The following is a 27,450-nucleotide window of genomic DNA, read 5'->3' as shown; positions in this document are numbered from 1 at the left end:
TGTTAATTCAAATATTTATATAAGAAATGTGTGAGTTGATGCTGAAAAATAAACGAACGTACTTCTACAAGTAGTGTATATTTCGTAAAGCTAGAAAACGTTTTCAAAAAAGGATTTTTTTTACTGAAAAACAAATGGACTCTAATTTGACTATTTGAAAGTTAAAACTATTAGTTATTTCAATGTTCAAACTACAAAATACGGTCAAACTTAAACCTACAATAAAAACTTCTATATTCCTGAACGAATTAAGAATAGAAAATGATGAATTTTCTACTTTTAAGTTATGATAGAATGTGTTTTTATTAAGTTTCAACTTATCAAACAAATAAATACAATTATTAATTTATTGAGAATAAATTTAAGCGGCTTTAAATCATATAATCAGTTTTATAAGACGCTTATTTCTCAAGTATTCTTTCTTATTTTCATTAAATATTAAATGTCCTGCTTTTGACGGCTAAAGTCTAACATTACTAAAATATAGTTTTCGGTACAACCTTTAACCTTTGTTTTAAGGTCTGGATATATAAATGTTCTAGGGTTTTTTACGATTGTTCAAAAAATATTTACAAAATATATAGCATAAATAATTATAATAGTACTTGAAAAGCTCGTAATAAAACCAAAAGTCTAAAAATTTAAATACTAAAATAACGTTTAAAATATTAAGCAGCCTAACTTTTATTATTTTCTTTAAATCAAACTTGATGTTTTTATTTCAATACAAAATACTTGGATACTAATGATTAAAAACATAAATATAAACTAGTTTCACATTTTTCGATATAATTTCTTTTAAAAACTAAACATAGCAGTTTTGTATTATTTGAATTTTAAAAAAACCTTACAATTTTACAAGCATTACATCATAGAGCTTGATATTGAGCATTTTATTATGTGGTAATTTTACTTGGATAAAACTGAATTAAGTCGTCGTGCTTTTATTCTTACTCAGAACCAGAAACTTAATCCTTTTACAAAGTAATTGAGCTCTACAGCTTTAATTTCTTACCCTAGAAGATATTTTGTTACAGCAATAAATAATATGTTTGATATTTTTTATGAGGGTAGCTATTTTAATATTATTTTAATGGTTTTTTTTTTAATTTTTAGAAAACCATATAACTATATAATAATTTTTGTATTAAATTGTAAGCAATGATTAATAATAATGTTTTTAATAGTATGTTGTTTATCAAGTTAAATATATTGTTGAATTATTTTTTACCTTTATTATCAATATTTATAAATTTTAAAATAGTTTTAGGAAAAATTTATCATAAAACTGTTTTGTACAAAAAGTTTAAAAATTTTCTCTGACTGTTACGATTAATATAAACAAGTCAAATAAATTTATTTATGCAATTTATTTGAATATTTAAGTCTAATGAAGATTTTGTATAATAGTAATCGAGTAAAAATAGAATTTTCAGAGTTTATCATTTTTTCACGGTTTCGCAAAATCTTTAAAATACTTTTAAGTTTTCAATAAATTTAAACATTTTTAAGGGATATTGCATTACACTTATTAAATCCTAAATGAAGATTGAAGACTTAATTTTGATAGGAAACATCATTTTGGTTATATATCTAGACAGTAATCCTAAATTCAAATAAAAATTGTAGGAATTTTATAACAAAGATAACGTAGTCTAAAACTCAAAAAAAGTTGAAAAACTTTTGATGTTGGCTGTTTGTAGACTTGACACGTTTTATAATTTTTATTCTCTACAATGTTTACGAGGTAGAAAAATCTTATGGTGATAGAAAAATAGACAACCTTGAGTTGCACATAGTATTAAAAAATATTAAAAACAATTTGGCAAAACGATTAAATAACAATTATAAAAACTTGCAAAACAAAAGTAAAAAAACACGTGTCAAAACTGCTATTAGTGTGTAAAGTTTAAGGTGTACTTTTTGAAACTTACATCATTTGTTTATGCAAATGAACGTTTAATCCTGTTTTAAGCTTTACGAAACAAGCGTTTGTGTTAAGTTACTACAGTAAAGTTTGCAAAATTTCCCATGAATGCATTTTGACAAAAGTTATAAAAATTATGGTAAGTTGGTAAGGTTTGTCGTTTTTACTCTAAATTTTTTTCTAAATTGATAAAAAGTAAAAATAAACCATTAAAATGAAAATATAAAGTATAAAAGTTTGTTTTTAGCACTTAATTGATGCATGTTTAAATTTATAAAGGACCAAACTTTATTTCGTTTATGTAGTTTTTACTTATATGTTTACTTTTTCAAAAATTATGATCTTATTTTGAATGTTTTGCTTTTAATGAAGATGTGTTGTAAAACTAAAAAAATGTTTTTAATTAATTAATAATTAAACTAAAGTATTTTAAAGAGAAGTACAATTAACATATATAAACAATTGTTTTTTATTGTTAAGCAATGATTGAAAATTAACTATCGTTAATATTTTTAAAAAAGTTTAAAGTTAACTTTTGTTTTGGTCGTCAGTGGAAACTTCAAAAGCTTAAATTTTTAAAACATAAAAGTTAGATTTTTATCATTGCAGTATGTTAAAGATCGAGTCAATTTTGTTTTTAAGTTTCTAATCTATATTTCATAATTACCTAAACTTTTAACAAAACTTTTTAATTATTTTATCTCAAAGGCTGGATAATTGGATAGAGTTAACGTAATTACGTTTTTCGTGGAAAATTAAGATGAAGTCATACAAATGTAATTACGCTTCCGATACGTTAGAGTAAATAATATTTAGATCATCATCAACCAAAAAGTTACACAAAGATATAAGTGTAATTAGTTCTCAACTTTAAAAGTTTAAATGACAGATTTTTATCATCTTTAATTGAATAATTACGTTCAAAAACATTAAAAGTCTACTTACAATAATGTTTTTGTGTTAATTTTAAGTTGTTTATTTATTAAATCAAGTTCATGCTAACATACTTAAAACCAAACTAAAGCTAAATAAAGATTAAATGTCTAGTTATCATTTATTTCAATTATTATACTGTCAGTTTGAGAAATTCAATTTTAAAATAACTTACTAGTACATGAATATTTTAAAATTGTATAAACTTTAAAAGAATATATTTTTCGACAATATAAACTTCTATGAGTTATTATGTATGTTAAAAATATATACCATGCTTTCACTTAAGTTGTCTAGTTTTAGTTTTTGTAATTAAAATAACTGAAGTATCATAAAAATAGTTGTTGCAAATCTACTAAGTAAATGCGACTACTAAACGTTATTCACTAAAGTTAGGTTTTTATACTTCGAGCTTTAAAATTCGCTAACTACTATCACTAAATAATAAAAAGCGCTGCATATTCAAACTAGGTAATCAATTTAAAATCAGAAATGTTGAACACTTATATCATATCGACTTTGCTTTTAACTAACCGTCTAGACATAGGAAATCTACTTACGTATTTTTTATGGCATCAAACGTTCTTAATATTTTTTTATGTTCTATAAGAAAAAAAACTTTTATCTACAAAATTTCCTTTGATCTAAAGAAAATTTTAATTTGAAATATTGAAAAATGTTCAATGTCTGGTCGTTTTTAGTTTTTTTTTTCAAAACTAATAAATTTTAATGTCGTAAACTACAAACTTTACTATTAATAATAAAAACAAAACAAATTTTCAATTTAAATTGTTAATTGTGTGTCTTTTTGTAAAACTGAAAGTTGAAATGTAAAAAATTAAAAAAATGTAAATTGTAAAAAACTAAGTTAGATTAAAAAAAAATTAAAATATATATAACTAAAATTTTAACTGTATCAAAGAGTAGCATTATGCTTTAAAAAAAAACACTTTATCTTAAAAAAACAGTGTAAGCTTGCTATTTTAAAATCATTGTTCTGGAGTTCAAAAGTAAGTATAACCTTAAAACTTAAAATTTCAAATAAACTTTTTACTACGTTTAATTATACATAACGAAAATGTCTTAACAAACATAATTTTGTTTATAAATGAAACATAAGTTTTAAATTAAAATTGGTTTTTAGTAATTTTTCGTTTAATTTTAAAGGTTCTTTTTTTTTGAATATAATTAAAAATTTTTATTGATGAATCTAAAAGATTCACAAAAATTAAAAATGTAACTTAATGAAGAAACTGCAAAACTCTCTTTAAATATAAAATTTACCTATCTAAACGAAAAAACTTAAAGTATTTTCACTTTAACTATATGAATCATAAATTATTTCTATTAGTATTTATTTATAAAGGCAGTATCACAAAAACACTACAGTTTAAGCAATAATGAGTTTATTCATTTTCAAGTCGCTTGCAAAATCTTGTGACTTCCGCAAAAATAAAAACGAACAAATTACGTCACGAATAAAAACTCTGTTTAAAACAAAGGCGGTTCTTGTGCAAAATACTTAATAAAAAGGCGTAACTTGGAAGAAAGAAGTAAAGAGAAAATCACGTGAGTGATTAGATGGAAAGTTTTAAACTTGATTAATGTAATTCAATTAGTTGTGTACTAGAAACCGTAAAACTAAATTCTCGAAATATTAAATGAATATTGTACAATGTTGTCTATATACTTTTAATTCGATTTACAAAGTATTTTTTTTAAAGTTATCAAGTTGTATTTATAAAAAATAAAAAGTAATAAAGTTTAGTATTTTTTTAAATGAGAAGTAAAAAAATATTAAAGTGTTTATTTTTACATTATTTTTAAACAAATTTTTTTTATTTAAACAAACTTTTAAAGTACAAAGTTATAAAGAAAACAATTTACTCAAAGTACTGAATACGTTATGTACTCAAAGGGATTGTACAGGAAAAAGGTTACTGTCAAAAATCAGGAATGATAAATACAAAAAACGACAATAGTTTTGCTTGCTATCGACAACAATAAATAAAACTGAATCTTTTTTCAAAATGCAGTGGGTCAGCTAGTCATTCGTTGGAACCTTCTTGTACAAGGTCACTTCATTTTCTGTTTATTATTTTAAGACCAACAGACTTGGTGGCACACGTCACATCTGTTGAGTTTCCTCATGAAGTGCTTGCTCATTCGCCTTCTGTTGTGGGATCCTTTAAATAAAAAATTAGAATTAGTTTTAGTTTTATTCCTTTTTAGTATTGAATTGAAAATCTTAAATAGTTACGTTACTTAAATAGTACTTATGACAAGTGCGTTTTAATAAAAAGTACAAACTATCATGCTACTATAGTATTTTGCACTTGTTACTGTCGGTTGTGAAAACTTTTTTTCTCAAAAAGTATCAAAAACCGTAAAATAAATTCAGCTAAAAACAAAGCTCATAAATTTCTATAAAACTTATTTCAAATATGTTTAACTTACCACTGTTAGTGGATCTTTTTCTTCTGAAAGTCAGCACGTCTGCGTGGCAGAACGCTCCAAGGTGGTTACAAATTTTCTTTGTTCTTCCCTTGCATTGAAGGAATATTTGTTTGAACCTAAAAATGATTAGATTATTTTAATAAAAACTTTTTAATATTTTATAATAGGTAAGTCACAAACAAATAAAAATAGTTTTAAAAATAAATAAAAACTTATGCTATTAATTCAGCTGTAAACATATCTTTCATTTTACTTTTTATTTAATCTATCTGAACAAGCATTAACATTTATTCGATTAGTTAACAGTTGTAACAAACAGACTTATTTTTATTTGTAAATGTTAAGTAGACTACTGAAAGCTAGTTTGACTGTCTCTTTCAAAACTAATTCAATACAAAACTAGCATTAACCAACCTTAAGCTTTTAGATTCAGCTTGATGCTTATTGTCGATTGAAAGAATGAAAATTGTTGAGGCGAGGAAGAATAGAGCTAAGTATTTTGCGTTAATGAACATCATGTTAGTTTTCGGAAGGTTCGGAATTTCAAGTTGCTTTTGTGGGCTTTTGCCTGTTTTTTACTAAATATAACTGGATGCATCTACTTTTATACTATTCGTATGAAATTTTTTTTCGATCTCTTTTTTTTTTTGTCTCTCACTCGTTCTTCTGAAACTTTTTCTGACAAAATTTTCCCTTTAGCATTTTTTTGGTAATCATAAAAAGCAGAAAAAGTAGTATTTGCACTTAAATTAATTAATTAATTCTTAAATTATTTTTATATAACTATGTTTTATAAAACATTTTTCCCATAACTTATAATGAAAAAAATTCTATTAATTTTTGTGTCGCTTTATAGTGTAAACGAATTGTTCCTTACTCGTAAAGAAATTTTAGAGTGACATTTGTTCATAAATAGTCATTTTTACAATTTATAAATTGAAAATTTTTTTTTCATTTATACGGAATAAAATTATCTATGTTACACATACGCTAAAAATAACTGATAATATCATTATTTTTTATTTTTTTTATGTTTTTGAACTAATGATAGAGCTTTTAAAACAAAAACTACAAATAAATACTAGCAATTTTATATTCGTAAATTCTAGTCGCATAAAACATAAATAGCAAAAATAACAAAAAGTTTAAAAATAAATCATTAAAATACGCATAAATATTAAATTAAATTGACCATAACCTTTCAACGAAAACTAACGTAATATATTCAAAAATTTACTTTAGAAGTTCACAAATTTTAAAAATGACGTTTAAATTGTTGTTTGTTTTATTCTAGTGAAAAGCAAATAAACTTAAAATATATATTATTAAAACAAGCAAATAAGCATGATTTTTTTTGTAGTGTTGCAAAAGGACAAGTTTTTTATGTTTCTATTGTTATCGTAGTAAACAGTTTTACTTAGATTTTCAAATGTCATAAAATAAAAACCAAGTATCAGAATTATATATTTACTAGTTAAAATTTAATTATTTAAAAAAAATTATACGTTTGTATAATTTATTTAGTAGTTATTGCGATAAATAATATTTGAATGATATAACTTCAGGTTAAAAACACAAAAAAGATACTAAAATTGGTGTAGGGTTTTTAAAAAAGGTAATTAAAAACCGTTGTTTAAGCTAAAATATTAAATATTTTACTTTATAAATTAAGACTAATTAACTACATGTAAGTTCACACTTAAATCTTTTATATTTAAGTATTTAACTGATAGAACCAAGACATAGGTAAAATAGAAGTTAAAAACTTTGTAAAAAAACAAAAACATTTAATGTCTTAAAGATATTAAACTAGTCTTAAGTATTGTTGTACTATTTCGTAACCAACCTTGATCAAAGGGTCAAGCTAAAAGAGATCTATTGTTTGTTGTGTAAACGTGTTATTTTTTTATTAGTAGCGATTAAATATGTGTTTTATTCTCTTATGACGTATAACTTTACATTATTATCAAGGACACAAAGTTAACAGGATAAGAAACATCCACTTTTCAAATGAGGATTTATAAATGTTTATGTAATGATAATGTCGCATAGGAAAGGAATGCTAATAAATATTGCTTTTAAGTTATGTTTTTAACAATAAATATACACTTTCTCAATAGCTTGTATAACTTATTTGTTGTAAGTACAACACTTCTTCCGAAATTGTGTTTTTTACCATCCTTTTAATTTAAACTGTTAGATAAAATTATTTCTCATATATTTAAACAATACAATATAATTTTGATTAAGTTTTACTTAAATTAGAATACAATCAATATTAAAATAGTTTCTAATTGCAATTTAAATTAATACAACCAAGTAATTAAAGTGAGAAAAAAAACTAATAGTTTTCAAAATATAAGGATAACAACAATAAAATATTTGTTGTATTTAGAAAAAGATACTTTTTGGAGTTTTAATATAATACTACTTTTTAGTTTCATAAGTTTTAGTCGATTTATACTATTTAGTATAAATTGAAGTTATTTTTCGAACTATTAGGATACATATTTAGCATTAAAAATTACAAAAAAAAATTTGCTGTTTAAACTAAATTTAGAGCTATAAAATAAATTTTCAGGTAAGTATAGAATTTATTTACAATTTTGTTAAGTTTTTTTATTTCTGTGTTGTTACTTTAGTTCTTTTAATTACCTTAGTATACATATGCTTATAAAAGTTTGCACATTTTAGTGTATAAGATTTGTATAAAATAACTTTACTTCAGGTAGAGCTGTCGCTCAATTATACACTACGTATGAATTAATAATAGTAGTTTTATCATGTAAACCTCACAAAACACCTAAGCGGAAATGTTTCGCTTCCAAGACAATTGTTACGATTTACGAAGCTGCTAATCAATTTCAAGCGAACAAAACTAGACAATTGGAATTGTCTGTAAAAAATTTCCATGAAACCAATTCGCAGGCCATCAAGTTTTCCAATGTACGTACAGATGTTGGCATAAATAATTACAAATTCCATTAAAAATTTGAGCTTAAAGTACGTATTTATACTATAAAACATTAAAAACATATGACTTTTTGTAAAAACACTTTGTAAAAGTTAATTGTTACAATTCAAAAGCTGCAATTTTTTTAAAACTGTAGTAGACTTTTAATCTGTCTGCTTTTTAAAACAAGTGCGTAAGAAATTAAACTTTCACTGAAAAAGTTTAAGTTAAGCATAATAATTGGCTAATTAGCCTTCTGCTAATTTGTTTGATTTGATTAAAATAAAGATAATCAAAGATGTAATTTATTTTATTTTCATACACTCCAAAACTCTTTTAAAAACAAAATTTTTGAAACAACTAAAAAACAACACAAAAAATACATTTATACTGTGTGCAGTTATTTTATTGTGCTATTGATTAAAAGTTTAAGGATGTTTATAAAAAGCAATTAAGGAAACGATTCAAAACAATTTATAACATTTGCAACTTTTAATTGTAACATAAACTATGACACTTAAGTAAATATCACGACTTCTATGGTATTAGTATAGTTGTAAACAAGTTACTTCTAGATCTTAAGTAAGTAATGTTATAATATTATCATTACTTTCAGTGAAGTTTTAAAGTTTTTTAAAGTTCAGAAGAATTTAAAAATTAGTAAATGTATAAACACTTAAGTATGAAGCTTGTTTTGATATAAATTTACTTACAGTATTACTATAAAATAATTTTAACTAAAACGAAATTACCATAAACTTAACAAAACAAAATTTTGTGTAATTCTTGCATGTACTACTTGCAAGTGTAAAATACTTTATGTTTTTTTTTACAAGTCACTGCTCACTAAACTTAAATGACTGTTAAGCTTATTTAAGTTAGACAAACAGCTGTACATTAAAAAATTTTTTTCATATTGTTAAGTTATTATCTGGTATTTTAAAGCGACCAGGTAGACTTATCAACTTTTACTATTGTCCTTTTCACATCTAAAAATTTAATCCTTTTTAAATTAAATCATTTCTAGGGCTAAAACATTAAATTTTATGTTAGCTTTGTTTATAAAAAACACCATAGTGTATCTTTTGTGAGGATGATAAATTTACATCACAACTTATTTTATTTTTTACTTTGGTTTACTTGTTTTTAATAAAAAAAGCGTGTATTAGTTAACTTGTTTTATTAAACATGCTTTTAAAATGTAAAACAATCTATTTAAATTATTAAGGCAACAAATACTCTGAAGTACTTTAAACTTTACTGACTTTTTCTTTGTTCTTAACCTTAAAAGAGTTGATAGTTTGAAAAATAGTTAAATAAAGTTTAAAATAAAACTAAATCATCTTTTGCAGTATTTTAAAACATTATTATACTATTAATATTATTTTAGTCCTTTAAATTCGTAGGGAAATAACTAAATTACCTTTATAACTTTATGTATAAGACAAGATTTGAAATTATTTGAAGAGTCTGTATATTGTCTTGATATTTAATACTTTAATCGCAACCATTTACATTTTAAGTTAATTTCAAGCATATTTTATCAAGTAGCAGTGCTTTTAATTCTGTTTTTTGTAACAAAATACTTTTTGTATTTAAATCACTTTTAAAAAGCAGCTGTTACACAGTAATTATTTTCATAATTTTCTCATTGACGCAATAGTAAAACCTTTAAAGGGTTTAAGTAGGAATAATCACGATAGACACCTTAAATAATAGTGCGTTTTGCAACAACATTATTAAGTAATAGTATTGTACTTTCAAAAAGAAGTAAACAGCTGAATTACTTGACACAAGAAAGTCAATAAAATTATAAATAATTTCTTTTTATTGAAAAATTTAATTATTTCATGTTAATAAACTTTAAATTTTTTTTTATCTACCTTATTTACAACATTTGGCTACACTTTTTTGAATATAAACTCAATTTTAATTTTTGTCTCTTTTATTGTTAAATCAAACAAAATTCGTACACTTTTATTGAATATAAACTTCCTCTCTTATACTAGTGTTTCTACATTCGTATAAGAGCTTTGTCGATTTTTGTTTACTGTTTTGGTGTTGCAACTCTGTTTTAATTACTATTGCAAAACTATACGTTAAAAAATTCGAATTGAATTACTTTTATTCGAATCTTAAGAAAATGTTTATATTGACTTTAGCATTCAATTAGATGATGAATTGTATAAAAATTGTACAACACGAAATTAAGTAAAGCCAAAAAGCTTTGTAATTGTATTTTTATGATTTTTAAGTATCTTTTTTTTTTAATCTAAAAACATAACTTTTAAAAAATTATCCAGGCAAAATTTTATCACAAAGTATTGTCAAAACATGTGGAGAGACAGACAAACAACTTACTACAAATTTGTGTAATAAGTAACAATTTCCAAACATCGAACACGTTTCAATTTTGCAACAAAATGTAATTACGTCATTTTATAGCGGTAAAGAAGCGTTTCATTATGTGGCTTCACTGCGGGTAGATTTATTTCACAGATATCAAAATTACACCACAACAGATTTCACCTTCTACAGATAATTTGTTTGATTTCTGAAAATTTAGTTTTTGAAATGGAGCGATTTAGTTGTAAATAAACCAGAGTTTTGCTTAGGTTTATTGCTGATAACAATAAAACTAGGTTTTGAAATTTTCTTTAAACCTTTATTTGCTGTATATTCAAAAAGTACTTACTATTTTTATATATTACTTTTGTTAGCACACTGTTTAAAACGATCGATCATTTTTATTTATTTTTTTTATGTTTAAATTTAAACTTAAACTTCACTAGTGTTGCAGTTCCGAATAAAAATAAAAACAAAACTGCTAACAGTTTAAACATCATAAAAAGTGCCCATTAATAGCTGTAATACATTGTTTTTTTTTTGTATTGAGTTCATAAAATAAAGTAGAATGAATTAAACTTGGTCAGAAAATTTTATCTTTTGAATTCTCAACAACTACTTGCAGTCTTTATTTTCCTTGAAAATAGTTAAACATTGATCTAGAAATAAAAACAAGTTCTTGTAAAATGAACAACTTTAAAACTATCTCATTTAATTATTACAGAAAAGCAAAAATAGGTGTATGCTACATTGCATTCAAAAAAAGTATATATTTTAATTTGCAGTGAATTTGAAGTTCTGGCTGGCCAACTTAATCATCACAAACCACTGAATGAGTTAACAAAAAAGACGTTAAATGCAAAATTGGTGGCAATAGCGCTAAACTACAAAGATAAGAACAAAACTTTAACTCAATTGGACAACTTTTACAACGAATTCAGTAAAACTGCAAAACAGTTAGTCAATAATCCAAATTTGTTTATTTCCAAGCCCGACAAAGGCAGTGGAGTAGTGTTACTCCAAAAAGATAAATACCTGGCAAAAATGAATGATATCCTACTGGACACCAATAAATTTGTAAAATTGGGTCCAGCGAATAATTGTGATAATACCCAAAAAATAGAAAGTGCAACTCAACGAAGATTACTATCTTTGAAAAATAATAATAAAATCACTGCAAGCGTTTATGACGCTATACGCCCATCCGGGTCATGCAGACCCAGACTGTATGGGTTGCCAAAAACACACAAAGCAAAAGTACCTCTGAGACCAGTCCTTTCAATGATTAATTCACCGCAACATAAGATTGCTTAATGGTGTGTGGAAATGTTGAAACTATTAGAATCAGTATACTCGATCTATTGTATTAAAGACTCATTCAGTTTTGCTGATGATATTAGACAGTTAAAAATCAGTCAGGAAAACATTAGTATGTGTTCCTTCGATATCAAGTCTCTTTTTACCAGCTTACCGATTAAGGAGTGCATTAATTTAGTTGTGAATGAACTATTTAAATACAGATTAGCTCCAAAATACCTAAAACCAGAAGTCTTCAAAGAATTATTAATATTAGCATGTTTTGGAGTAGAATTTAGCTTTAATAATCATATGTATAAGCAAATTGACGGTATATCAATGGGGTCGCCACTTGGTCCTATTCTCTCAAACATTTTTGTTGGTTTCCATGAACAACAACTCATAAAAGATATCTCTCCCATTTATTACAAACGTTATGTAGATGACACGTTTGCCATCTTTACAGACGATAAAGACAGAGACGAATTTCTATTAAAATTGAATAGCATGCATGCAAACCTCGAATTTACTATGGAAACTGCAACTGAAAACAATTTAGCATTCTTAGATGTTATGGTCAATAGGGAGAATCAAATGTTCTATACGAACATTTTTATAAAAAGTACCTTCAGTGGGGACTATGTCCCTTATAACTCATACAGTCCAATGAGACAAAAACTAAATCTAATCAGTTGCCTTACATATAGAGCAATGAAAATTTGTTCTGAAAAATATTTAGAAACAGAATTATCAAATGTGGAAAGAATCTTTGCGACTTTAGGTTACCCTCTAGACATAATAAAGAACACAATACAAAAAACAAAGACAAGGTTTGAGTCAATAAAATTTGGTCCAAAAAAGTGTCCGGTATACCTTAAGTTGCCATTCAATCAGAATACAGTTTTGCATAATAATTTGAAGAAAATAGTAGAAAATGGCTATAGATCTGTTAATTTACGAATAGTATACTCAACCAATAAACTGTTTCAGATTAAAAACAAAGATAAATTACCCACCCTAAACACCAGCAATGTAATTTATAAATTTGTATGTTTATGTAAAAAAACATACGTGGGTAGAACGAGTAACAATTTGATTGCAAGAATTAACCAAAACATACCAAAAAACCTTTTAAACAAGATAAAGTCATGTAACGAGGAAAAGAAATTTGATGATTTGAAAAAACTAAATAGTAGTTCAGCGATTGGCCAACACCTGATTACTAATCCTAAGTGTGTCGAAAACTATAGAGTGGATAACTTCAAAATAATATCAGTTGCTCGTAATGAATTTCACCTAAAAACTTTAGAAGCTATATACATTTTAAGCTTAAAGCCAGATCTCTGTAAACAAAAGAAATTTGTTTACTCGACCATTTTGTTTAATTCGTTGAACTTAAATTAGTTGATTAGTAAAGTTGTGTTACATTTATATTATTTCTGATTAAACGATTGCCTTAATTTGTTAATTATTACTATTGTGTTAAATTTAATTTGTTTTCTTAAATACTTAGTTTTATTAGTTTTTATCAGTAAATCATTATTTCAGCTTGTTTTGACACAAAAAATACTGAAGAGCGTGTCCGAAAAGTACTTCTATTTTGTATTTTGTTTGCAATAAACTTTAATGTATAAAAATTGTGATTTTTATAATGGAAAAACCATTATTTCAATATTTTAATTACTTAGAAAAAAGGTAAGCAATTAAAAGTAGAAATTTAAATTTAGGCTGAATTAGTTTCAAAATAATTTTCAAAATAATGTTTATATTAAGGTTAAGTTATATATTATTTTTTAAAGTAGCTACATTTTATACTAGAAAATAAGCACACTATGTTTTTTAACTCTTTTCTGTTTTATAAACTAAAATTTTTAACTAATAAACAAACATGTCAAAAAACTATAACTAAGCATTCAGTGTAAGAAGTAATTTTCAGACAACAAAAATTATAAGCCATTTCACAATAGGATTTAACCTTAAGTTGTGTGTAACAGCATTAAGAACTTAAAATTAAGATTTGAACCACAGCAAAACAGCAGCATCAGATTTTTTATCAATGATTTATCTTACACTTATAATACGATTTTCTATCTAAATATATAAAGATAATTCAAAGTATGATACACAAATTGAACTAAAGCAAACTTACTTAGCTTTATTATTGTGGCATGAAAAGACAAGATTTTAGATATAGAAGTTCAAAATGAATTCGTATGATATTTTGTTTATCTCTTATACTTCCTTGTTGGTGAAGCTAAGTAGATTTAGATTCATATCGGGATTAATTTGAAAAGGCTAATTTCTATAAATAATCATTACACTAATGTATATTTTTAAATATTTGTTGTAGATAAAATAATTTAAAAGTTCAAAAAGTTTCAATTTAAGTTAAAAATACTAAAATTCTCTTGAGATAAGAGTGTGCGATTAAATATATCTGAATTTTAATTAACTTGGAAAATGCATTCAATTTTAATTATTTTAAGATGTTTAAAGCAACAATACAGCTTTTATATCATTGGAAATAAAATTTAGTAAATTTTGTGAGTTATAAGTCAATTTATATTTAGTATTTTTTAAATAACTTTTTTCAAAATTTTTAGTGCCACTCGCCAAAACAAAATAAGGTTAAACTTATTGAGTCAAAAATTTTTAAAAATGTTTATTACATATGTATAGATTATGACGTACTAAACAAAATTTATTGAGTAATTTTTAAGCAATTTCGCAAACAGTTGTTTTTTTTTATAAAAACCATTTAGCTCTGCAAAAACGTATTGCATAGATTCACTGCGACATTACTCTTTAGTGAGTCTAAAAAAAAAACTAAATTATATATCAAGATGCATACTTTGTCATTATAAAACGGTATCTGTATAGATTGTTGCTTTGCATAAACCTCAACATTGTTTACCTGTTGCATAATGTAATAGTGCAAATTACGTTTTATATGTAAATTTGTGAGTTTATTGTATAATATTAAATATTTATAGTTCATTGAAACTTATAAAAGAATCTACTGTTAGGCATTTAGCTACTTGAAGAGAGAAGACTTTGTGGTAATTGGAGAAGAAAAAAATCAATGGGTTATATAAAAAAGGGTTTTTCTTATTTTAGCTACTTACGTTTGATAATCGTTTTGTTTGTTTAAGTAGGCATAACCGATAACATGAATCTTGGATCAGTTTGTTTTATTACTTTCTTTTTTGTTGGGTTACTTCTAATTTCTAACAATGAATCAGAAGCAACAAGGTATAAAAGATATTTTTTAGAGTAATCTTAAATTTAAAAATTTATTAATTAACAAATTACTAACTAACTGAGTATTTCTAACAATTGCTGTGTAGCAACGATTAGAGGTTCAAAGAATCATCCCTATAAGTATATTAGCATATTAAATTTTACTTTTTTAGGAAATGTACCACAACAACTAAAAAAAATACTTAGTTCCGTAGATTTAAATATTACACTTATAATAATTAACTATACTTTTCAGGAAATGTACACGAAAAATTCATTCTGTTTGCAATTATTTAGGAATGTACTGTCATGCTTCTATCATTGACACCAAACTCCGACGTTCAGTTGCTACAAGTAATATTTTTTGCATTAAGTACTGTACAGCTATTCCACGACTAAAGTTATAATTTACAAAATTACCATGGCTAATATGTATAAAACGTCAACAACTCTTTTATAATAAAGACCTTTTAGTAATTTACAAACATCAAAAAGTTTAAGTTTTTATAGTATGTGCTTTTAAAAAGGTTTAACAGAAATTTATTTATCTTAGTAATAAATCTAAAATTTTCAAAACCTATTTTTATCTATGTTTTTTTTAACATCTTTAAAAAAAAATTACAGCTAATACTGTATCAAAACAAACCCGTTTCAACTGTAACAAACTAAAATAACTTTTCTTGCATGTTTAAGTACTGTTAGTTTAAAAACAAGTTATAAAATATTTAATACTTTTACAGTTACCCATCATACAAAACATCATTACTTAGATGCATGTCACCGAAATAAAAATAAAATTGGACGATGGTGCTGTATTTGTGACAAAATATGCTGGAAATGGTAACAATTAGAAGTCAGATGATTACAATTTTTTTTAAGAATTTTATGTTGTACATGATTTGTAAGATATTTGTAGAACTTTGTTTAGTTGACTATTTTCCGTTTTAAAACATTTCGTTTATAAAGCATTTAGTTTAAAGAAAACAAACTTTGTAAATAAAACTTGAATTAGATTTAAGTTTTTGTTTGAAATAAAACTTTATAGTTTACACCTTGTAATTGTTAGCTATATTTATTTACTTTAAACACATTGTCTTCAAAGACATTTAGAGGCACTTTTTTTTATAACAAATTACTGTTAAAAGATTTTCGTTTTTTAATCGATAATTGTATATCATTTAGTTCTAATAACGACATTACGACAAAACATGAGCAAAATATGTTTGTGCATAAATTATTTTGTGAATTAATCTTACCAAATCAATGTGGGGTCGGCTGCAGTTGTAAGTATTTGGAAATGTTTTCATTCATAACATGACGCAAGTTTATGCAAATTAGGTTAATTGATAACACATGATAAAATTAAGTACATTTATACCTTTATCCCTAACCCACCTTACCCAAATATATAAAAATATATAAAGCTAAAAGGTGTTATTATTTTAAACATAATTTAAATATTAGCCAATCAGAAGCGACCTTAGAACTGCAACCGACGAAACATGTGCAATCAGACATTTGGAAAGACTGCGTTATTGAACTCGTCGAAAAAAGGGGGTTTAATTTCGCAACTTGATTGTTTTACAGGAAGCCGTTTAATTACCTTTTGATTGGTTAAAACAAAAGCTTTTTGTACTTTTACCCGAAATTTTGTAGCATTGACGTCAATAACAAGTATAAATAATTTTTATTCGTAATCATAAAGATTTAAGTCTATACGCTTGTTAAAGTGAACTCAATTACAAGGTTGTCAGAGGCTTTATTTTTCCCAGATAAGAATTATTTATAGCATCGGTTATCAAAAACTTCTGTTAAGCTTTGATCCAATCAAAAAGTTAAAAATTGCATGTTTTTTATCTAATTTGAATAAACTGAAACTTTTGTATAAAAATATATACACACATCACTTAATTTTTACACTGTTTGTTATTAGGTTTTAAAATAAAAGATTATTGTAATTTTTTTTTGATCTTTAACAATTTACGCTTTTTATTAAAATGTGAAAGTTCTTTCTACTAACTTAGTTAGTAGTAGCAATTTTGATTACTTGCTTTTTAAAACGTAAGTTTATGTTGACTAAACATAAAATAACATACAAAGAAATCTTTAAATTAATGAGTTTTCTGTAACTTTGACATGTAGCAATAAAATAACAACCAATCATTCGTGATATTTGTGTTTTAATCTTTTATACTTAATGAAACATTTTTTTTATAAGTTAAGCACTAATTAGTTACTAATATTTTCAAATAAAATGTCAATTATTTTGCTAACCATTTTGTTTGTAGTTACATACGACTAGCATTATAGTTTGTAGTGTAAACAGTTTCTAATTAAATGGTAAGACAAACTGATTTTTTTAGTATCTATATAACGTTTTTTAAAATACTCAAAATGTTTAAGTAGATTATAAAAACAATTTAATTTATAAGTAAAAAATAAAAACGTTTGTTTAATAGGTATTTATTATAGTAAATTATTTAGAAACTTAAATCAAAACTGTAATTTAACTGTTTACAACATTCAGAAGTTACAAGATTTGACTTATTTTGTGTACAACACTTTCTAAAAGTAACTAAATTGAACTAAAATCAAGTTTTAATTAACGTTTCCAACTTATTATGCTAAATATTTGCTGAATAGTTTGTCTTTAATTAAATACAATAAAGAATAAAAAGTTTTCAATTATGATTAGTTTTAAAAACTTTTTTCTTTACTATATTTATACAAACTTTATAATTTGTAAAACTTTTCAGGCATAAATAAGTTTATGACCATAACAAGCTTTTTAAATTTAAATTATCATATTACAGTTTAAAAAATATCAAGGTAAATTGATGTAAAGTGTTTTTTCGATTTTATTTTAAGCTTTACACAATTGTTCATATTTCATATAGTACAAACTTGGTATATATATAAATGGTCGTTATATAAAAAAACAAACTAAATAGTTTTAAATTTATACCTAGAAGCAGTTACTATATTTTTTATGCACACTAAAGCTAATAATATATAAAACAACCAGCTACTTAGTTTTACCCGTTACAAATTAGTTTCCTTTGAATTGTTGTGGTTCATTAATTATGGTCAGTTTAAAATGAAGCATAGACTTAAAAACTTTAATTTGAAAGTTTATGATCTTAAATTAACATCTAATCTCTTGCAAAATATTTTTTGTCTATATTTTAAGTTGTTGAATTTCGCCTAAGAAAATTCATAAGCTTCAACTGCAAATTTATAAAATTAAAATATATCTCATGTTTAAAAAAAAAATTTCAAAGTATTAAAAGAAAATATTTATTAAAGTTTAGCATGTTTTTTATAAATGAAATACTGTGATTCAAGTCAAAGCTAAATAGTTTTATTAACATAATCAATAAATATATAAAGTTTAAATTTAAAATTAATGTTTTTATAGCTCAACTTAAAAAAAAACTTTGTCGTTTAAGATAAAATACTCGCAGTTTATATTACAGACTATCCACTTTAAAAAAGGGTCAAAAGGTCAATGAAATCTTGTAACCTGTCACATTTTTGTAATATCAACAAAAATAAACAATTACATGTTTCCTGTTCCGAAACTAAACCTTACTGCGTGTTTATATCACGATAAAAATATTAAAAAGAGTGTTATTCATTTTTAGAATTTGAAGTGTTATTCCTTTCAAAAATACATCAAAACTATGAATATATTACGCACGTTTTAGCTATTTCTATTATTTGATTGACATATAGGAATACAAACAATGTATTTATCACGTTTAGGGTGTATATTTTGTTTATACAACTAACCAGAATTTAAAAAAAAGGTAATTGTTTGACCTATACAATTTTATAAATATAAAATTTGCCATATTTTATACAATTTTACTTAAATTAACATTTTAGATTTAATATTCCACAACTTTTACGTAGTTGAAAAACGTTTTGTTAATTTTGATTGAAGTTTAAATAATTGTCTTTAAAAACTTGCTATAAAACCGTTAAACTTAATTGCTTAAATGAAAAAACTGTTGTATCAAAATTATTATTCCTTAAATACTTAAATGCTTTTAAACGTAGATTATAAACTTATTAGTTTTTAGAACTTAAAAGTATTAGTTTACTCATAACAAACAAAAAAGCAACTACTTGTGATTTAGTTTTGTATGATAAAATAATAAATTAAGTTTTTTATTAAGTAGTTGGCACAAAAAACGTTTAGGTTAAGAATTTACGATAAAGTATGGAGTTTTTTGGAAAAATATATTTATTGCAAAATTTATATCATTTGCAGAACGTCACACCATAGTTAAGTATACAAAGAAGATATTAATGATAGTGTATTATTTAATTTTTCAAATGTGTTCACATGTTTTTAAAAATGATTTGTATAGTTAAACATAAAAATTAAAGGAAATAAATATAATTATAAGTATTCTACAGCACACTTATTTTTGAATTAAACTAAAAACCACAGTAAACTTAGCTTATGGTTTTAAAATAATACTCCGTTTTTGTTTGTGTATGGATGAAAGCAAAATAATTTTTTATAAGTTATCAAAATAAAGCTTGCCTACGTATTAACCTCTTTTAAACTTTTTTGTATACTCAGTTATACGTGGTAAATTGAAAAACAAAACTATTAACTATCGATTTCGTACACTTATGACGAATACATTTACGTCAGAGAGTTCAAATAAAATACACTTTCTTTATATTTTTTGTTTAAGTTACATAAAACTTACACTTTTATGAATTGTTGTCTTTATTTACAATATTAGTTTCTGCACTAACATTTATTTTTGGATAAAAACATTTTAAAATAAATGTTTAGTTTGAAATGTTGCAAAAAATTTTAGTGTTACTGTATACAAGCTTTAGTTTTGTTATTGTCTCGCTGCTTTAAAAGGTTAGCCTTTTTTACCTAGAACTAAAACTTGTAATTATTTCTTAGCTGCAAACTTTGTTTTCACATTTTCTAAATACTGTTATTGTTATAGGTTCACTCTTAAAAGAACAATTAATTCCGAATTAAATACAAACGAGCAAATTTTTTGAGGTATAAATGATAATGGTAGATGCATTATTCAAAAATTTTTAAGACTGTTTGATAGCTTTTGCCAAAGTTACCACTTGTAAAACTTAGTTATCAACGTTTATTTAAGCAAGCACTAAAAAAATGCATCTTTTCGATTAATAAGTTTTACATTTTTTATTCCTTGGTTTACATTACCAACGTATTTAAAAGAAATAAACTATCAATTATGGATTTCTATGTTTAAAATTAAAATAAATACTAAACAACATAATCTCTGTAGAACAACCTTTTTTAGCTAACATTATTATAACTAATTACTTTCGATATCTAAATATATTTCAAACAAAAATATTGCGTACCTTATGTCTTCAAAAAAATAAAACCAGTTATCTATGAAATATTAGTTTTTTAAGTACTGTGCAGTCAAAAATATAAATTAAGAGGAAAATAAATACAAACGACGTAATGATACTTTTAATATTTGGGTTTATTGATAAAATAATTTCAACAGTATTTAAAAGCTCAAAAAAAAAGTTATAAAAACTAATATACTAAAACCAACATTAAAGAGCTTGGCAAAAATAGTATATATAGTATTTTGTACGAATAACCAAAAGAACTAGTTTTCATAACAAACAAATAAATTGCAAAAAAAAAAACATTGCTTGTTATAGCAAAGGCAATACTTGTTAACTAACTTGCGCTTCATAAACAGGTAAATAGAATAAAAAAAAATAAATTATACTTTTTTAGATAAAGTTATATGGTTCAAATGTTAGTTGTTTATTATCAAAACCCATGAAAAAGTTTTGATGTTTTGATATGGTTAAGTTCGTATGATCAAATTTTTTAGTGATGTTTCCAACAGATTAAACTACAAATGTCGCATTTATTTTGATTTTTGAAGAATCTTCTAACACGTTGTTTTCCATCTGAATAACCAATAATTGTTATTAATTTATTATTAATTTTATTATTAATTTTGTATTAAACAACTTTGCTTTAATTTGAAAATAAAATAATGACACACACGGATAACTGTTTATTAAAATGTGTTTTTTTGTAATATTTAATAAAATAGCACTGTATGTAACTAAATTTCACTGCAATAAGTGGAAATTATCAAAAAGTTAAATTTCATACTTATTAACAAAATTATTGTTATCAGTGTAGCAACATGACCAGTTATTAAAAATATGTATTTTTAATAAACAATTACCTTTGCTAATTGATCTTCTTTTCCTAGCAGTAATCATATCAGCATGGCAATAAGCACCTAAGTGGTTACAAATCTTCTCTATTCTTCCTGCACATTTGAATCTTCTAAAGAGTAATCTGAAATAAATAAAAAAAAATTAAGGAAAAATATAATTTTATAAAATATTAAATATTGTTCAAAAGTAGAACAAAAACATATTCTTGTAATTTGAATGAAAATAAAGTTCAATATATCAAAAGCTAAATCTTACTTTTTTATTAGATTTAAAAAAATTTTTGAAAGTTTTCTAAACAATAAAGCTAAAACTAAATACTGAGAGTATAAAAAAAAGTCTAAATCGATATAAATACCTTTGTCAGTTTATAAAATTGCCTTAAAAACGTTTAATATAAACTATTAAACACATAAAATTGAATTATAAACAACTTAATATATTAAATAAACAACTACTAACCTATTGCTTCTCGATTGAACTTGATGCTTGTTATCCATTGAAATGATTAGTAGTGTTGATGCGATTATAAATAAAGCGATGTATTTAGTATTTTGGATCATCATGTTAAAAGGTTAATGTTGTCGAAATATTTTTCAGTTTTTACTTGGCAGCCTGTGTTAGCTTGTGTTGTAAATTAAAAATAGTTTTTCCTTTTATACTTTTTTGCTGTGGTTGTAATTAAAAATATCTCGTTTGTCTTTTTTTTTCTTATACAATAATTTTCCTCTCTTATGAAATTTATTTTTATTGTGTTGCTGTATTTTTTTAAAATGCTAATTTTGTAAATTTTATAAAACAAAAGTGTTTTGTTTGATAACAAGTCATAAAGTTAAACAAAGCATTAGGTTATTTTATGTTTAAAGTTATTACACGTACTAACTTTGTTGTAATTAGGCTAGAAACAAAAAAAAAGTTTGTTACGTAAATGACCTTGTCATAATTTATAAAGATAGTAAACTTAATACACATTTTTTATTATTATTTATTTTCGCATTCCATTGAAGCGGAGATTTTTTAAAAATCGAATAGCGCCAAATATCTACAAACTTTTAAATTAAAATGTAATAACTTTAAACTTTTAAAACAATTATGTATACAACAATATATTATATTGTAAGTTAGTTTCTAACCATTACAAAATTAGCTTTAAATTTAAACGACATATATAATACTACTTACAAGAGCTAAAATATTATTTTATTTACAATTCAAGTTAAATTAATATAAGCTTAAGATTAGGTTAAAGATGAACTTACAAGGAGCCAAACATAACAGTTACATCACAAAAACAATTTATATTCAAAGATTTTTTTTCAAATGTTTAAATTTCTAGAAATGTTTAACTACTGAACTTTAAATGCATAACTTTTATATAAAAAAACTGTTTTGTCTCGAAAATTATTAAGAAAACGTGCTTTTACTTATGTATCTACCACAAATATTATTAAGTTAGTATGTATAATAAGTACTTTATTTAAATAATGTACATACTGCTTGACTTATAGATATGAAAACAAGAATTTTAGGGCTAAAAATTATATATTATTTTTCATAGCACATTGTCTAAAAATTTCCAAAGTCTAATTTACACTACAAACTATATAAATAATTAAAAATTTTTAAGTGATTAGTTTTAACTTATTATCTTTACAATTGTTATTATAGTGCTTACTATTTGGATTTTAGTTTAGTTTTATTAATAAACAAGGTTTACCTAATAAAAAAAAAATTATACTAAACTAGTTTATTTTCACAGTCAAAAGTCATTTCGTATATATTTAAATGTTTAAAATGTTTAAGAAAAATAATATACTTATAATTTAAAAGAAATGTTTGCAAAAAGTTTGAAATAAACTACAAGTTTTATTTTTTTAAACTTTGAACTGTCTAATTTATGTATTCAAATAAAATTGTCTATTTTTTAATAAAGTATTAAAAAGATTTTTAAAAGATATAAGTTTATTAGCATACTATTTATAAACTGTTACATGTGTTCTACATTAAAGCTGTGTGCACAAAAAATACAACAAACCACAATAAAGTTATAAAATTTGAGAAACTGTATTCACATAAGTAATTAATAGAGTAGGAAAAGTAGCATAAATCACCAGATTTGTTTATGGTCGGTCTGTGTAAGTAATTGATATATGATTAATTAAAAGCTAAAGTAGAAAATCTCAAAAACTTTTTTAGGTACATTATGTATCAAATTTATATTGGTTTTGTTTTTCAAAGTTTTTGTCATAGAATAATGCTACCTTGCTTTAAAAGCCCATTTAGATAAAGTTTAGTTGATCGTACCACAATTTTGTTTTGTTTTATTTTAAAAATAATATTTTTACAAAAATTAAGTTGTATTAAGTAGTTAAATTACATGACTTTAATTTATTATCGTTTAGTGTATAACAAATAATTCAAGAAAAAAACACAATTAGAAGTAATTGATTAAAACCGCTAAATTATTCTCTTTCCATTAACCTTCTATACAATAAAGTCTAACGATTAGAAAAAATATTTTAAACCAAAACAGTAATTTACATACTTAAGCTAATATTTGATTGCATGTAAACTGTACAATTATTACACGCTTTTACAACAATTAAGCTTATGACTGTCAAATTTTTGTTTTGTTTACGTTATGGTTGGTTAAATCTCGTTATAAGGTGCTTAAGTTTACATGAGTAAGTTTGAGCTTTACAAATGTTTATTTGATTTAAGGAATCCATCGTCAAGTATCAAATGGAAGTTTTAGTGATTTAGTTTTTATTACTTCTTTTTTATTAAAATGCTTCAATGTATTAAGATTCTGGTGATTATAACGCATAAACTACAGTATATTTGATTTATAATAGTGAAGTTGTTGAACTATATTTAAATTATTTACTGTTTTACTAGTCTCAAAAGCTAATCTGTTTAGTTTTGTATTTTTTTTTTGGTTTTCAAAAGTCTTTTGAGCTGAAATAAGGAATTATTAATTTTTTTATTGGAAATCAAATATAAATTAGTACAGAATTAAAAACCGAAAAAATTATTTTAATTAGTGCAGCATTAAAGTTAACTATTTAAGGTTGATATGAAAAAATTAATATTTTGAAACTTTATTACAATAGTACAGAAGTTTTTACCTATGATCAGTCATAACACTTCTCATTTATCGGTAACAACGGTTTGAAAAGTATATTTCACCAAAAAGTTTCTATTTTTAAAGCTTCCTAAAATTAATGATAGATATTTCTTAGTGGTCTTCTTTTGGATTACAATAGCCTTTGTAAATAACCGCGGCCGGCGAGCAGCTTTTTCTAGAAAAATTTGGCAGGTTACATAAAAAACGAAATTGATAAAACAAATACGTAAAACTTAAAAAATTAATAAAAACTTAAATATCGTTGATGACGTAGTTTGTGAAAATTTTCTTTAAAGAAAACTGGAAGTTTGTTGATATTTTTATAAAAGTAAACGTAAACCAATCACAAACTAATTTTTATTCTTTTTTGCATAATTAAGTTTATTGATGTTAAACATCTTTAAAACGTCATGTACAATGGCATAAATTTTAAGAAGTTCAATCACATGCGATAAACCTTATTTGATTAATAAAATACTGTTTCTAAGTTTGAAATCTTGCAATTGAAAAAATGTTAATTTTTGCAAACAGTTATAGTACACTTTTTATTAATATGTATCATCAAAATGTTAAAAGTTTAGGCAGTGAAAATTTGTTTGTAGTAAAAAAATAAATAAATGATTTCTAGCTTTAGTAGTGCTTGATTTTTATTGAAATTTACATTTGTGCTAAACTTTGAAAGTTTATTGATACAAACTGCACATAGTTTATTAAACATTTTCAATATTCTGTAAAGTTGTGGTCGAATTAGTTAAGATTAAGTTTGTAAGAACTCACTGATCGCTAACGGATAAAAAAAATTAAATAAAACTTAAACGTTTTTGTCGTTATAAACACAGCTAAAAGTATATTTACTGATGATATTCGTATAAAATCTGTTTATGTAATCTATGGTATATGAAAATTTTCATAAAAAAAATTTAACAAATATGTTTAAAAGCTTTAAGTACAGTTTTCTTAGTTTTTGTAGTTTTTCTTTATTTAAATAGTTTATAGAAAGTGTGTCAAAGTTTAAACAAAAAGCTTACTTTTTTTTTAAATGAAATAACTCAGTGTATTTAAAAGTCAAAGTCTTAAATTAATTCATTAGCCAGACTATAGAACACAAAAGTTTTTTTTTAGAAACTAATGTTTTTGAACTTAAACTTTGTAAAATATCTAAAATCATGCTAGCAAATATATGTCCTTTTCGACTTTTACGCGGTAAATAATGTTTAACACATTAGAATTCAGCAATAAAATTACGTTAATTTACGCTAAAAAACCTCTTTTTGAAGTCATGTAAATTCCTGTTTTGTTATTTTATTAACTTTAGCACTGTAAAACTAATGTAAATTATTTGTAGTTTACTTATAAACACAATTTTTTTATCACTTTATTTTAACCTTTCTGTATGAAAATTAAATGAACACTATCTTCTGACACATTCTAAAAGAAATAAATGTTTAAAAACAGGATATGCGTAGAAAAAACTTAAAATAGTCGATGAAATAAATAAAAAACAACAGTGATGTCACATTATAAATTATGCTTTGAGAAAAACGATATCTGGTTGAAAAGCTGATTATAAAACAATCAAGTTTATTTAGATGCTGTTAATCAATTATAAGCATTTCCTATGAGACAATAAGAACTGTCAGTATGTTGTATTCCGTTAAATTATGTATGTCAGGTTTTGTTGAAGTATTTTAAAGAATTTTCAAAAGTTTAGTATTTCAACTATTTAAAGAAATAAAACAAAAAAAAATGTTTTGACACTCTTTTATATAAAGTTTTTACATAAGTCGGTTAATTAGAATAGACTTTTTCTTTATATTTTAAATATTGTTTTCAGTTCTTTACAACAAAACAAACACAATATTCGTTTCTATCATAAAGAAGCAATAGTTTAGTATACTTTTGATTTTTGTCTTATTCTTATAAATATTTTTTATATAAAATCCTATATTATTATTTAAAGTTAATTAGTTTTATACTATACCATAAGTTTTTAACAACGTGTTGAGGCTTTATTGTGGTTTTTAAAAACCTTTGTTATCATACTACGTCTCTGCTCCTTACATGACATTTTTATAAAAGTTATCAAGCTACAACATTAGTCAATTCTCTTGGTAACATAAAAAGTAGTTAATTTTTAGTCTTTGTTTAATTTAATTTAATATCCATAATATGATTAAATAAATAGAGTTTTTCTAAAAACAAATTTAGAAAGTTTTGAAGTTAAAAAATAATAAAATAGCAGTTTGAGAAAATTAAAATACGATTTGACTTTTGACTTAGTAAGTAAATTTTCCGAAAACTCATTCAACGTAAAGTTTAAACTAAGGTCACTTCCGATATATGGTTTTGTTTATTATTAGTAGACAAGATTATAACTTTATAAGTTTAATTCTAAATAAGTGTACTTTTATAATTAAAGTAAAGAATGTAATTGACATTGAAGTAATTTTGAAACAATTTCAAAACAAAATCACAAAATAATGCATAAAGTATATTTTAAAAATCTATGGTTTTTCAAGTTTAAATAATAATGCATTTAAAACTCTAATTAATTAACCTTTGTGTAGAGACTTGTAACTTTTTTAGCAAAGAAAAAAAATTTTGTTTTAATTTAGCCTCTTAAGAAAATAATTTATGGTTTTACTTATAATGTTTAAAAACAAGTTTTAAAACTGTTTAAAATTTATTTAATAAGTTATATTGCTATTTAGATTTTTATTTAAAGTTCATAAAAAAAGCATAAATTTACAAAAAAACAGTTGAACTCTGAAGCTTTGCTTATTAGGCAACGTTTTGGAAAACCTTTTATAGGTAAAGTTCAAGTTAAGGTCAATTCCGATGACGTATTTCTGGTTTGGCGTTAGTATAAAAGATTATATTGTCATATTTTTAAATAAAATCAAGTAGATATTTTGATTGTAACAAAGGTTTTTAAACAGA

General features: G+C 23.8%; 2 protein-coding genes across 2 annotated transcripts; one reads left to right on the top strand and one right to left on the bottom strand.

Annotated features, from left to right (window-relative positions):
* Window positions 1-4,249: 4,249 nt before the first annotated feature.
* LOC145846714 (uncharacterized) lies at window positions 4,250-5,855 on the bottom strand. The gene is made up of 3 exons (XM_082953359.1): window positions 5,732-5,855; window positions 5,318-5,433; window positions 4,250-5,046 (listed from the first exon to the last, which is right to left on the bottom strand). The coding sequence occupies exons 1-3, from the start codon at window positions 5,833-5,835 to the stop codon at window positions 4,961-4,963; spliced, it is 306 nt and encodes a 101-aa protein (XP_082809485.1). The 5' UTR covers window positions 5,836-5,855; the 3' UTR covers window positions 4,250-4,960.
* Window positions 5,856-12,224: 6,369 nt separating this feature from the next.
* Window positions 12,225-16,728, top strand: LOC145846713 (uncharacterized). The gene is made up of 2 exons (XM_082953358.1): window positions 12,225-12,742; window positions 16,617-16,728. The coding sequence occupies exons 1-2, from the start codon at window positions 12,225-12,227 to the stop codon at window positions 16,726-16,728; spliced, it is 630 nt and encodes a 209-aa protein (XP_082809484.1).
* The last annotated feature ends 10,722 nt before the right edge of the window (window positions 16,729-27,450 follow it).

This window comes from Thalia democratica, unplaced genomic scaffold (genome assembly GCF_965202585.1).
Source record: "Thalia democratica unplaced genomic scaffold, ktThaDemo2.hap1.1 HAP1_SCAFFOLD_593, whole genome shotgun sequence".
NCBI classification, from domain to species: domain Eukaryota; kingdom Metazoa; phylum Chordata; class Thaliacea; order Salpida; family Salpidae; genus Thalia; species Thalia democratica.
This window is presented reverse-complemented; position numbering and strand designations above follow the sequence as displayed.